At 32.5% G+C, this 14,279-nt stretch overlaps 1 protein-coding gene across 1 annotated transcript; it reads right to left on the minus strand.

Annotated features, from left to right (window-relative positions):
- Positions 1–1,094: 1,094 nt before the first annotated feature.
- Positions 1,095–4,066, minus strand: LOC21391827 (transcription factor MYB16). Its single transcript, XM_010106719.2, has 3 exons — positions 3,634–4,066; positions 3,299–3,428; positions 1,095–2,232 (listed from the first exon to the last, which is right to left on the minus strand). Exons 1-3 carry the CDS (start codon positions 3,764–3,766, stop codon positions 1,326–1,328), a joined length of 1,170 nt encoding a protein of 389 aa, XP_010105021.1. The 5' UTR covers positions 3,767–4,066; the 3' UTR covers positions 1,095–1,325.
- Positions 4,067–14,279: the final 10,213 nt, after the last annotated feature.

Raw genomic sequence — 14,279 nt, forward strand, 5'->3', positions numbered from 1 at the left:
AATCACATAAATCAAAATTTAATGCGATCATTATTTCATGTTAATTTAACTACAAAGATATTAAAGAAAGGAATGAGGATTTGACCGTCGTTCGATTAGGACGAAAATCTTGAACTCCTCTAACACCGTCTTGAGCTCTTAAATTCTAAGAACACCTCGGTTCTTTCTCAATGTATCTCCGGATTAACGTGAACTCGAACGTGTGGGCATTCTAATGGGTTTCTCAACACATGAGATGGATGAATAGGGAAGCCACCTATAGTTATCACTCACTTTTCTCAAAAGTATATGATGGCACTCAAGAAATTTTCTTTGGTTTTCTTTTGTTCTCCCGTTCCTTTTTTTTTTCTTTCTATTTGTTCACTCTCTCGGAAAAAAAAAAAACTTTTTTTTTTTTCGTTACATCTCTTATGAACATCATTCATTCCCTTTTTGAGTAAATGTGCAACCGCACATTTACTCCATTTTCTCAGGAGAGGAAACATGCAACAACACGTTTCCTCCCACTCCCTTTTTTATTTTTGTTGGGGAAACGTGCACATGCACGTTTCCTTTTTTTTAAATATATATATATATATATATATATACAGGGAGATATACTATTTTGGATAAAGTTCTTTTGTTCACACACTCTGAACATTAGAAATATAGAATCAGTTTTCTTCAAAAGAATCCATGTATATCCCAACACTTCATTATAGCCCCATATCCTCTTCATGTGGGAATTATCCGAAGATATGCAAGGAATAATATAACTGAAGAGTCACTCAGATAAAATGAGCACTACTTGATCACCAAGCTGAAACAAACAGCTAGAGCTGATATGAGAGAGAGAGAGAGAGAGAGAGAGAGAGAGAGAGAGAGAGAGAGAGAGAGAGAGAGAGAGAGAGAGAGAGAGAGAGAGAGAGAGAGAGAGAGAGAGAGAGAGAGAGAGAGAGAGAGAGAGAGAGAGAGAGAGAGAGAGAGAGAGAGAGAGAGAGAGAGAGAGAGAGAGAGAGAGAGAGAGAGAGAGAGAGAGAGAGAGAGAGAGAGAGAGAGAGAGAGAGAGAGAGAGAGAGAGAGAGATCACTTGTGCCAAAACTGCAATAGCAGTTGCTTTCACAACTATACCAAAGCATGTGAACCATTTTATTACATGTCACATATATCTGAATACCGTGGAAGAACTAGTAACAATTTTGGCAAATAATATTTCTATGTGGTATTAACCTAACTTATAATTCACAACATTAAAAAAAATAAAAATAAAAATAAGACCGAGAGTGCTTAACCGGGGTTTGACTAGAGGTTTCAAAGTCAACCTTGTGTGTGGCCGGGAATTAATCTTAGAACATTGGAGAATCAGAAGGTGAAGAGTTCACCAAATTGAGAATGCTATTCCAATAATTCTCATTATCATGATAGTGCTGATCACTCCCACTTCCACTCCCACGGGTACCGTTGTCGGAGTCGCAGCCGCCGCCATCGGACAAACTCCGGTCGTCGGAATTGTTAAGCAAAAGACTAGTGAACCCCTGATCCTCAGCAATAATATTAACGTCAATGCCAACATCATGAGCATTATTAGCACTAGTAGTACTACTTGTCCACGTCCCTCCAACTCCAAGCCCTGAAGTAAACGACAACGAATTCTCCAACCCTTCTTGATCATAATGTTGGTCGTTCAAACTAGTAGTAGAGTTATTATTATTATTTCCAAATCCTTTCCAATCTTGCTCTCCTTCTTCTTTGATCATCCCGGTCTCGGAGGAGGCAGAGGAAGACCCAACAAACTCATGAACGACAGCATTGTTACTGCGTTTTTCGGCCGAGAAGGTAAGTGTTGACGTGGGAGACTCAAGGTCTCCGCGAACGACAGTTGACTTCGACCAAACGACATTATTATTCCAATTAGGCATGATAATGTTGGAATTAGCAGCAGCAGCAGCAGTAGTGAGCAGCTCGGCTGGCTTTGGAGCCGAGTAGTGTGAGGAACATGAGTTGTTTCGGAGCTTAGATTCTCTGACGAGCCGGGCTTCGGCTTCGAGCCGAGCACTCTCCCACTGAGCCATGTGGCTAAGATTGGCTGCGTTTTTGGATTGAGCACCGTCGTTTGAGAGGAGGTCGTTTTTGGGCTTGTGGGTCACAGGGTCTATTCCCATTTTGGCTAGCCTTTTCTTGAGGTGGGTGTTCCAGTAATTTTTGATCTCGTTATCTGTTCTCTTTGGCAAGTGGGTTGCTATAGCCGACCACCTAACCAAAAAACAAAATATCAAATCAATAATTAGGAGTACAACATATATTATGGGTATAAAATCCTAAAAAATAGTACCAATTGTGATAGCAGGTGTAATTTAGCGCTAAATTCACTTATATTTCTATTATAAAATGTAGAGTTTCTGGACGGAAATTTTAAAAAAGAGTAGTACACTTTTTTTTTTATAAGTTAAGTTAATGTGGTTTTGATCAATACCCAAAAAGAAAAAAGAACAGAAAAGAAAAGGAAGAGGAAAAACCCATTAATTGGGAGATGAGAGCATATGTATGAGAAAGAAACTAACTATATATGAACTTCAAAAAAAAAACTAGCTATATATGAAATATACAACTGATATCTCTGGCATTTAAGGATAGGTGTTTATTTATGATGATGAATTTTGGTGTGTCAGAAGCAGTAAATCCTGGGAAATGGAGGAAAATCACATTTCAAAATCTGAGTCAGCAGATCATGAATGAAATTATTTGCCATGAGTACTGAATACTTTTAATTTAGGTCAGAGACTGGCTGGTTGAGGTTAAATCAGAAAGGCCATCACATTTAAAGCATATCACGCAAAAGAGAGGTGTACATATAATGCTAAGGGTGATTCTTTGCCTTTTCTTTTTTTTTTTTTTTTCCTCCGAAAATAAACTCAAGAGTCAAAAACATATAAATAAACGACTATACAGGACCAGAAAAAGAAATATGAATAATAAATCTAACAAGTAAAAAAAAAAAGGAACTTAAAAAAAAAGAGTATTGGGTTAGCATCATGTCAACATTAATTAGTCAATAATTGATCTATTTCAACATTAAACGCAATTGTTGAGGAAGAGACTACTAATTAACACCCATGACCGGACAAAAATTAATGAAAGCTTATAAGGACTGATTCAGAAAATTAAAGTTGACCACATAAAGAAAGCCATTTGGTATTCTTTTTTCTCTGAGAGGGAAAAACATAATGGTGTCTAACAATAATGCAAGAAACTTGTAGTTGTAGATTATATATGATAATGATCAGCTCACATATATGTATATATGTATATGTGTATATACCTGTTCCCTAGTAGAGCATGGAGTTGAATAATGGTTTGTTCTTCTTGCAAACTGAACTTTCCCCTCTTGATATCAGGCCTCAAATAATTAGTCCATCTTAGTCTGCAGCTCTTTCCACATCTCTGAAGCCCTATATAATATATAAAAGATCATTAACAACAACAAACAAAAAAGGGTTTTTCCAAAAAAAAAAAAAAGGACTGTACTTCCTTATTCATGACCTGATCAAAACTAATTTACAGAAGCTTAAAATAATTATACTAGTACTATACACACACACACACATATATATATATATATATATATGCATATTATATATATATATATATATATACCTGCTTTTGCTGGTAAGGCACGCCAGCTTCCATGGCCATGTTCTTCAATATAAGCCAAGAGTTTCTGGTCTTCTTCAGGAGTCCAAGGTCCTTTCTTCAAGCCCACCTTGTCGCAGCATGGTGACCGACCCATCTGGAGATTTGGTGGAAAAATCGACCAAAGAAACTAGCGGTTTCCGCGCTTCCTTATAAAACAAAATAAATAATAATGGAGAAGTGGTACTTAGGAAGAGAGAGAGAGAGAGAGAATGTGGATTTGTCACTTTGCTTTGTAAATGAAGAGATGGGTAGAGTCGTAGAGAGGAGAGAGAGGTCAGCGACATAAATGGGATAAAGAAATAAATTTGTTCAGTGACTAGTGTGTGTTTGTGTAGAAATTTACATGACAATAGTACCCTTTTTTCTACTAGCTACATATATAGATGGATGAAAAACAACGCCACATTCCATGTTGTAAAAATGCATATGCATGTGGTATGGCAGTGTGTGTTGTGTATATATATATATATATATGTGTGTGTGTGTGTGTGTATATGTATATATATAGAGAGATGTCTAGTTTACGTGGAAAGTTTGGAAGCCACGTCAGTCCTGCAATCACCACCACCGTCCTCGGTTTCTGTAATCTGTTTCAGAGCTTCAATTATGGAGTTTTGGATTGGGCTGACACGTGGCGACTTTTAAGGAGCAGGTGTCATGTGTGCTGACTCATATCCAGGACGGCTAATCAGATTGTTGCCCAACTAGTTTTTGGTATTTTTCTCATTTTGATCCTTTTGATTATTGCCCGCCACAATAGACTCCTCTCTCTCCTCTTGAATAGGGAGATTCGTATTTTGTGGATAAGAAATACCTTGTACTATAATGTTATTTATGTTAATTTCGTTCTTGGTTGTTGTTTTTAAGGAAAAAAAAAAAACAATATCTTTTTTATGTTTTCGAGGAAAGATCCCGAATGGGTGGATCAGAATTTAGTTAAGGTTATTATTTTTTAAAAAAAATTTAATTTTTTTAAAGAAATTAAGCACATCATAAATTATATTTTTATCTAACAACTTTTTAATATTATTATCCCACAACAGAATTTAAAAAGTAAGTTAGAAACCCTTTTTCACAACATCTTCTACTGTTATTGTCTGAATTCATTAAAATGACTTTAATAATAAATCTTAATTTTTAAGAATTTTTAATAAATATTTTATATTAAATTTTAATAATATATTTTTATTATAATATTACAAATTTAAAAAATAATTTACTTTCAGTTCTTTACGTTATTTAATTTCTTTATAGATATATAAATTATCTTCTTGAATAAAATTAATTTATTTTTTTAGAGATATTTTAATTAATAAAATGAAAATTAATTTTTTTAATATTTTGGTGTATAAATATTATGAATATTGACTATAAAAATAGAAATAAAACTAATTATAAGTATGTGTGTTAAAATATATCTATTTTAGTCATTATACATCTTTATAACAATTTTGTTAATTAATTTCTACTTCTGATATTCACAGTAACTTTGAAAAAAAATTTACTAAACACTTACATGTTTTTTGTCATAACAACTAATGGTACTAACAGTACAACAACATCAGAAAATTTCAACAACAAAGCAATACCAAACTGGCCTTAAAATTTATTTATTGCCAAGGCCTTTCTATGTTGTTGTTAGTCCATTAATGAAATCTCACATTACCCCCTTGACTAAAAATTTGTTCAAAGTCAAAATTTATCAACTTGTTTTCTTTTCACTCGTAAAGCCTTCAACAACTTAATCAAATTTTGTTTTGTAGACGTTATTATTTATTATTATTATTGAAAAGATATGTACCATTTTGAATTTTGACACCAGATAATTAAGGAAATTGACAAGATTATAAACCAAGCCAATAGCCTCATTTCATGCCCCTAATCATTTTGCATAACCTAAGTAGATATGTAGAAGAAGCAAACTCATCAATAGCAAATATTAAACACACGTCTATAATATGGATAATAGCAAATTTGCATTAGATTAAGCAAAATTCATGTGTTGGTAAATTGGATCCTTATGTAACTCCAAAACAAAAACAAAAAAAAGTTATTCCCATGTGTTTTTAACCTTTCTTTTTGAAAGTGACCCAACAAATTACCAGGGGTTAGGTGTATTCCTGTTCCATTCTATGGTCGAGTTTCTTCAACGAATGTTATTATTTTCCAGGAAATTTCAGCCAAGGGAAATTTGCAGCTGTTTTGGCCTTTTTTTTTTTTTTTTTTTTTTTGTCTTGTTTTGATATTTTCCAACTTTTAATTTTGCCCCACATGTGCCATGAGTTATTGACCGTGTTACTTTTTTTGTAGCCGACCATTAAAAGTCATCATGCGAAAAGGAATCTCTTTAATACCAAACGGCTTGGCTTCTCTACCAGATTTATTTATTTATTTTTGTCAGTTTATGTACCATTTGAAGCTTGGAAGTTGCATAATTGAAGGATGATTTGGCCTTAACCGGGGGAGGGGGGAAGTAGCAAAGAAGAAAGGATAAATGTATTGGTTTCCTTAGCATCAGGATTAGCCTATTTTCCGGTTAAGCTAAGAAGGTTTAAATTATTATGAATAGTAGCTCTTCACTTCAGTTAAAATTACTATGTAATTCAGTTAAAGTTATTATTCACATCAAAATTTCATTGTGTAAATGGTAACCGTGAATAGTGCCAAATTTTTTTCTATAAATAGAATTTTAAGGCTCTTCATTTGATACACCTTCACAAGATTAATAAAATTCTCTCTCTCTAGTTTCTCTCTCTAAAATTTTCTTCTTAATTTTGCATTTTTTTAGTTTTCATAACACGTTATCAGCATGAACGTTCAATTTCTACTGCAATTGTCTACATTCATTAATTAAAAAAATTCTGATCTAATTACAAGCATCTATCATAAAGTAAAAAGAAAGTAGGTTCCAACTCTAATCCTACTACAAGTTTCTACCATTATTAATTCAAGTGAAAGGTATATAAATGTACTCTATTATTTTATATTCATGCAAAGGAAGACTATACCACCAACGTATTATAATTTTTATAATTTTGTTGTTGTACACCCTTTGAAAGGTTTACTGAGTAGTTTGGCGTGTTTGTATTCTCATAAATGGACTATTATGCCGCCTGCAGGTAGTAATTTCTCATTGCACTTTCTGCATGCATATTACTATTCTCATATGTTTATTTTTTTACATCATTTGAGGTATACAATTGTAATTTTTATTTCATTTCTAATGGTAATATAACAGATTTTTACACTACTATTAACAGCTATGTAACGGCTATAAACGACTAGTTTTTACTCTATAAAATGTAGATTTCTTAACCCATACAATTCACTTCTCTTCTTCTCTTCACACTTTTAATATTTTTACTCTTTTTATTGGAGATCATTCTCCACACGATTTTCAGTTTTTTCTTGCAATACTCATACTTGTAATATTTCTCCTTTTATTTATTGCTAATATGATTAACATGTAATTTTATTTGTACTCTCTATTGTAATAATAATATTGTGATTCTTATTATATCAATGTTTTATTATAATTATCACCATGTCGAATATTGCCAAACTTGAGTTCGTTGCACTCGACATCATGGGAAAGAACTATATGTCTTGGATCATAGATGTAAAAATACATCTAGAGTCAATGGGTCTAATCGATACCATTAAGGAAAATATTAACAAGTCACCACAAGAAAAGGCAAAAACAATGATTTTCCTTCGTAAACATCTTGATGAAGGCTTGAAATGCGAATATCCACGGTTATAGATCCACTTGTCCTTTAAAAAAATATAAAGGAGAAATACGACCACTAGAAAGAAGTCATATACTTCCCGCCACTCGCGATGAGCGGAACAATTTACATTTCTAGGATTTTAAGAAAGTCAACGACTACAACTCTGCCATGTTTAGAATTGTTTCGCAAATGAAATTTTGTAGAGTAAATATCATGAATGGTGAAATGCTAGAGAAAACTTACTCCACTTTCTATGCATCTTACATTACCTTACAACAACAATACCATTTGTGCGGTTATAAGAAATTTTTTAAGCTAATGTTAGCTCTTCTTGTGGCAGAGAAAAATAATGAATTGTTGATTAAAAATCACCAGTCTCATCCCACTAGTTGAGCGGCATTTATAAAATGTTATGGTATTGCTATCTCTTTGTGTAAAAACATGATATGGAAGGAATTGATGAATAGTACTTGAGAATAGTACTATACGTATGAACAATAATGCACTTGTGAATAGTACCGTATTATGAATACTATTATAGCATATGTTTACATTTCTTTTTAAATTCAGTTGTATATTTATTTGTGATCTTATAATCATAAGTTAACTTCTTTGTAGATTAATCTCAGATTCTCTAGTTTTATTAATGTCGAGGATATTTACATACGAAATAGTGGTACAACGCACACTATCCTTAAATATAAGGTCTTGTAGGCATGATTGAAAGTAGCATGTAATATATGTATCTTACTATTAAAAAGTCCACAGTAGAAAACTACAAATGTTTTCTTTAGAATTGCATTACGCAATATATAAATGTGACTGAATCACATATGGTAATTAAAAAAATAAAAACCCTCAGACGTTGATTTTATGGCACGATCATTTCGATCATCCCGGTTCAATAATCATGCGAAGAATAATTGTAAATCCAAATAGACATTCATTGAAAGGCTAGAAGATCTTTCAAATTAGTAAAATTCCATGTGAAGCTTGTTCTCTGGGTAAATTGATCATAAGGTTTTCACCAACTAAAATTGAGACAGAATCACCTACATTTTTTAAACATATTCAAAGTGAGAATATTCAAGGTGATATAGTGACTCATACATCCATCATGCAGACCATTTAGATACTTTATGGTATTGATATATGCATCTAATAGAAGGTCTCATATTTGTCTATTATCAACTCGTAATTGGCATTTGCGAGATATTTTACTTAGTTAATTAGATTACAAGCACAATTTTTTATTATATACAATCAAGAAAGTTAGACTTGATAATGCTAGTGAATTTACATCTCAAGCCTTTAGTAATTGTTATTTTCATTAAGATTATTGTTAAACACTTTGTTGCTCTCACAAAATAGTTCGGTTGAATCATTGATCAAGAGCCTTCAACAAATTGCTAGATCATTAATAATGAGAACAAAGTTTCCTAATTCTGTATAGGTCATGCAATTTTACATACTATTGTATTAATTCAAATCAAACCAGGTGTTTATAATAAGTACTTCCCATTACAATTGACATTTGGTCAAAAATAAAATATGTCTCATCTAATGGTTTTTACTTGCACAGTAAATGACCTAATTGCTCCACCACAGTGCACTAAGATAGATTCTCAAAGAAAGCTGAAAATTTACGTTAGGTTTTAAAATCATTTGCATAATTAAATTTCTTGAATCCCTAACGGATTGTATTTTAACAATAAGGATTGTTGATTTGAATATAAAATAGTATTCTCAGCATAAGAGGGAGAAAAGAAAGGGCTGGAAAAACAAAATGAAACTTTGTGGAATGCATCCCTGACGAGAAAAATATAAAATAGTATTCTCAGCATAAGAGGGAGAAAAGAAAGGGCTGGAAAAACAAAATGAAACTTTGTGGAATGCATCCCTGACGAGAAAATTTTTAATACTATAGCAGCAATTGAGTCTAAGGCACGCCTACAGCGCGGTAGACTAATCGGTTCCAAAAGATAAAAATCTGCGGAAGAGAAAAAGGAAAGTTACATGAGCTAGCACTATTGAAGAGATTGATGCTCCTAAAGTGGTAATATTGTGAGGACCAATAACTAACATAAAGACCTTTTAAGTGGTCCAGGTATCTGAAATACTGAAAATATTGAGATCTCAATAAATTATGTCAGTACATGTAAATAATGGAGCCTTGATAAGATTATTGTTGACAATGTACTTACATTTGAAATAGTGCTTGATATAATGAAAGAAAGCGAGGATCTTAAACCAAATTCTGTCGAAAAGTATCGACGTAGAAATAATTGGCCAAAAGATGCTATATAGGTTGAATTAAATTTGCTTAATAAGCGTAAAGTGTTTGGATCTATTGCATCACGCCTGAAGCTATGAAACTTGTGGGATATAAATAGATTTTTATGAAGAGACATATTCTCTTGTGGATGATGCAATTATCTTACGTATGTGATTAGCCTAATTGTCTCTAAAGGGTTGATATGCGTCTAATAAATGTGGTAACCACATATTCATAAGGATCACTAGAAAGTGACATTTATATGAAATCCATGATGGATTTAAGTTTCCCGGAGCATTTAATTTATTATCTCGAGAAATGTGTTTAACTAAACTACAAAGATTTTTGTATGGACTAAAACAATCGGGACATATGAGAAATAATCATCTTAGTGTATATCTCTCAAAGGAAGGTTTCGTTTACAATGCTAGTTGTCCCTGCATTTTTCATGAGAGGATCAAAATTCGGATTTGCTAGCTATCATTGTTGTATATATATTGATAACTTAAATATTATTATGACTGCTAAAGAGTTCAAAGAAATTATTGCATATATAAAGAAAGAGTGCGAGATGAAGGATCTAAAAAAATAAAGTTTTGTCTCAATCTGCAGATCGAACATTTGCCTTATGGAATATTTCCTCCATTAAACAACTAATACATAAAAGATCCTAGACCATTTTATATGAAAAAGGCGCATTATTGAGTTTCTCTATGATGGTGCAACCACTTGATGAGGAAAATGATCAATTTCGTCCTTGAGATGGAAATGAAGAAGTCCTTGGTGCCGAAGTACCATATTTGAGTGAAATTAGAGTTCTAATATATCTTGCTAATTGCACCCATCTAGATATAGCTTTTGTTACAAATCTATTAGCAAGATTTAGCTAATCTCCTACACGGAGACATTGGAACGGAATTAATCGTGTATTATGTTACCTTCAAGGAATAGTTGATTTGGGATTGCTTTATCCTAAAGGATCAAAACAAGAGATGCTAGGCTATGCAGATATAGGTTACTTGTTAGATCCACTTGTTGGATCCACATAAAGCTGTTGGCCCAAGGTTGAATATTCTCATGTTTTGATGATCACAAACACAATGTATTATGTTTCTAATGATTCTATTTTGAGTTGTGTATTTAGCATAATTAATGTTATAAATCAACTCAAGAAGCATTTTGTGGAATACAATGCAAATACATTCAAGATTGACAAATACAAATTGAAGAAGGAATTCAAGGCTTGAAGTGCTAAAATACCAAAGATCAAGAGCAAGCAAATAAAATCAAGCTGGACAAGTACTAATAGGTTTTTAATATCTCCTTAGTCTTGTATTTGATTTTGAATTCATACTATCATGATTAATTCTTGTTTAGGCTCATGCACACACTCACATTACTCTTTAAAAATAAGACTAAACTTAGTGCATAATGACATTTGGCCTAAAAGTACAAATGTATGAAGATTTGAGGCAAATTAAGTGTCAACCGGTCGACCTACGTCGTCTGGTGACAGAGAAGGCTAAATGCACTGGTCGACCGGTGATGCCTCAACCGGTCAACCGCTCCGGTCGACCGGTTCTGTTCAACAGGCACTCCGTAAGAATGTTGAACAGCACGAATTCAAATTTGTCTCAACCGGTCAACCGCTCCGGTCGACCGGTACTGGGTAAACGGGCAAAAATATGACCGTTGGTAAGAGAGGTTAAATAGAGAAAAGTCATTTTTCTCAATAGGTATTCTTGCGAAAAACAGAGAACGAATTCAAAGCTTCAAAAATAAAAAAGAGAGTTCTCCATTGAGTCTACATAATTATCATCTTCTCTAAATCGTTAACTCTCTCACACATAATTGAGCCTAACTTGAATTATCTTGTGATAGTGTGAGTTCATCATCTCCTAGTGATTTCAAATTGTGTAAAACCATTGTTAGGAGAGTAAAACTAAGTGCTTCATTACTCATAATCATTACTTTGGTATTGGGTTACTTGGTTGGTCGATCTCCGTAGAAAATCGACATTGTGTAAGAGGTTAGGCGAAGCCTCGGGTAGAAAGATTCGCCTTCTTGTAAGAGGAGTGATCGTACCGGAAAGTCGATCAAATAGTGAAAGAGGTCGAGAGGCGGAATATCTCAGCGACAGTGGATGTAGGCAAATTTATTTGTTGAACCACTATAATCTCGTTTGCATCTCTCTAACTCTATCTCTTTAATTTCCGCACTTTAAATTTGATTGCTGACATTGATTGTTTTAACTCGTCGTGATAAGTTTATTGAACTCTTTTTATGATATTAGATTGGTCCACCCTGTGTACATCAAGTGGTTGTGCTATTGCATTAACTTACATAATTTTCTGTACACCAAGTGTTTGATAAAAGTACCTTGTTCTATAAATTGTCTATATTTAGTTTTAATCTTCGAATAATCGTATAAACTCTCGAAAAATATTCAAAACCCAATTCACCCCCCTCTTGGGTAGCCTTATTCGGGACAACAAAAACCAGATCTCAAACTGGATATGTGTTCACATGTGGAGAAACTGCTATCTATTGGCGCTCACAGAAGCAGACACTCATTGCCACTTCTTCAAATCATGCTGAAGTTATTACACTCCATGAAGGAAATCGAGAATGTGTATGGCTAAGGTCCATGACTCAACACATCTAAGCACCTTATGGGATATCTATCAATAAAGATCCAACAATATTATTCGAAAACAATGCTGCATACGTCGCTCAAATAAAGGAATGATACATCAAGAGCGACAGATCAAAACACATACCCTCGAAGTTTTTCTCATTTTCCAAAGAGCTTGAAAAGAATAACGATATTAACATCCAATATATTTGATCAAGTGACAATACATTAGATCTTTTCACAAAGGCACTTCCCACTATAATGTTCAGAAAGCATTTCCACAGTATCAGGATGTGTTATCTGCGAGATTTATGAAGAATGACTATACATGTCAACTTTAGAGGAAGTTTACGTGGTTGTACTCTTTTTTTCTTATTGTAGTTTTGTCCCACTGAGTTTTTCTGATAAGATTTTTAACGAGACAATATAAACACGTATAGATACATGATGTACTCTTTTTCCTTTTGCTATGGTTTTTATCCCACTGAATTTTTCCTAACAAGATTTTTAATAAGGCATTATGAATAGTGGACACCTAAGAATGAGTGTTATGAATAGTAGCTATCCACCTCAGTCAAAGTTACTATACACATTAGTCAAAATTACTATTCATGTCAAAATCTTACTGTGCAAATAGTAACAATATATAATAAGTATTATGTAAATAGTAACAGTAAATAGTAAGTACAGTACAAATAGTAATAGTAAATAATAAGTACTGTGTAAATAATAATCGTGAATAGTGTCAATAATTTTCTTAATAAAACTCTGAGGCTCTTCATTTGATACACTTTCATAAGATTAATGAAATTCTCTCTCTAATTTTTCTCTCTAAAGTTTTCTTCTTAATTTTACATTTTCTTAATTTTCATAACACAAACCAATCTCTTCCCCTTCATACAATGGACAATTGGTCCAACTCAAAAGTATATTAATATAACTTATATTATTAGTCCTTGTTAGGGTCTTTTTCGCTTAATTACATTCTATGACATTTCAGTGTTACGTATGGCATTTTTTTGTTATTTTTCGCATGACTAAAAATGTTCATTGGACAAGCGAATTTGTGAGTTGTCAGTTGTCAAAGAAGAATATTCCTTATCATTAACTGTATTCTTTCCTTTCCTTAGATGGTTTCCCATCTTTTTTGTTTACGCAATCCAAGCAGTAAAAGAATATTACAAGCCAGAAAAAGGTAAAAAGAACAGTGAGAATCAACCCTAGTTGAGGTTATTTATTTATTCATTTCAAACACATTTGGCATTTGGTCTCATTCAATTCGCAGATTCAAATTTTCAATTCAAATTGAGATGTGATTTTATGTGAGAGCTTTTCACTATAGTAAAAAAATTAGATGTGACTTTTTATGAAAACTTTTAACTGTAACAAAATTAAAATTAAAAATTTAAATTGATAAAATAAATGAGACTTTACATAATTGATTGAGAGTTTCTATGATAGATCTAATCTACTGATAATCTCAATTTTTAAATCGTGATATCATGTTAAAATTACATTAAATTAAAAAACATATAAAAAAACATACAATTTATATACAAATTTAACAGCTAAAATTTAAAAATAGAAAACTGTAGATCCTATCAGATAAGCTTCCTAATCTATTAAGTCCGAATATTTTTTTCCTCCATTATTTGACAGGTTTTGGACATGTTTCGACATGTCATATCTGTGTGCAGTACAGCTTGATTGATTAAAACAAACAACAAAGTTGGGGCGACTGGAAAGTGGGAATGTGGGATCTCCTTATATTGTAATCATGGTTGGTTATAATGATAAGGTTACCTTAATTTTATCGTTTAAAATATAAATTTTATTACAGTAAAAAATTTTAAAAATAATTATATTTAATTTTTTTATTATAATAAAAAATTTTAATATAAAATTACATCTTAATTTAAATTAATAAATTAAACGGGCCCTAAATTAAGACTTTTTTTTATATTTA

Source organism: Morus notabilis, unplaced genomic scaffold (genome assembly GCF_000414095.1).
Source record: "Morus notabilis unplaced genomic scaffold, ASM41409v2 Scaffold398, whole genome shotgun sequence".
NCBI classification, from domain to species: Eukaryota; Viridiplantae; Streptophyta; class Magnoliopsida; order Rosales; family Moraceae; genus Morus; species Morus notabilis.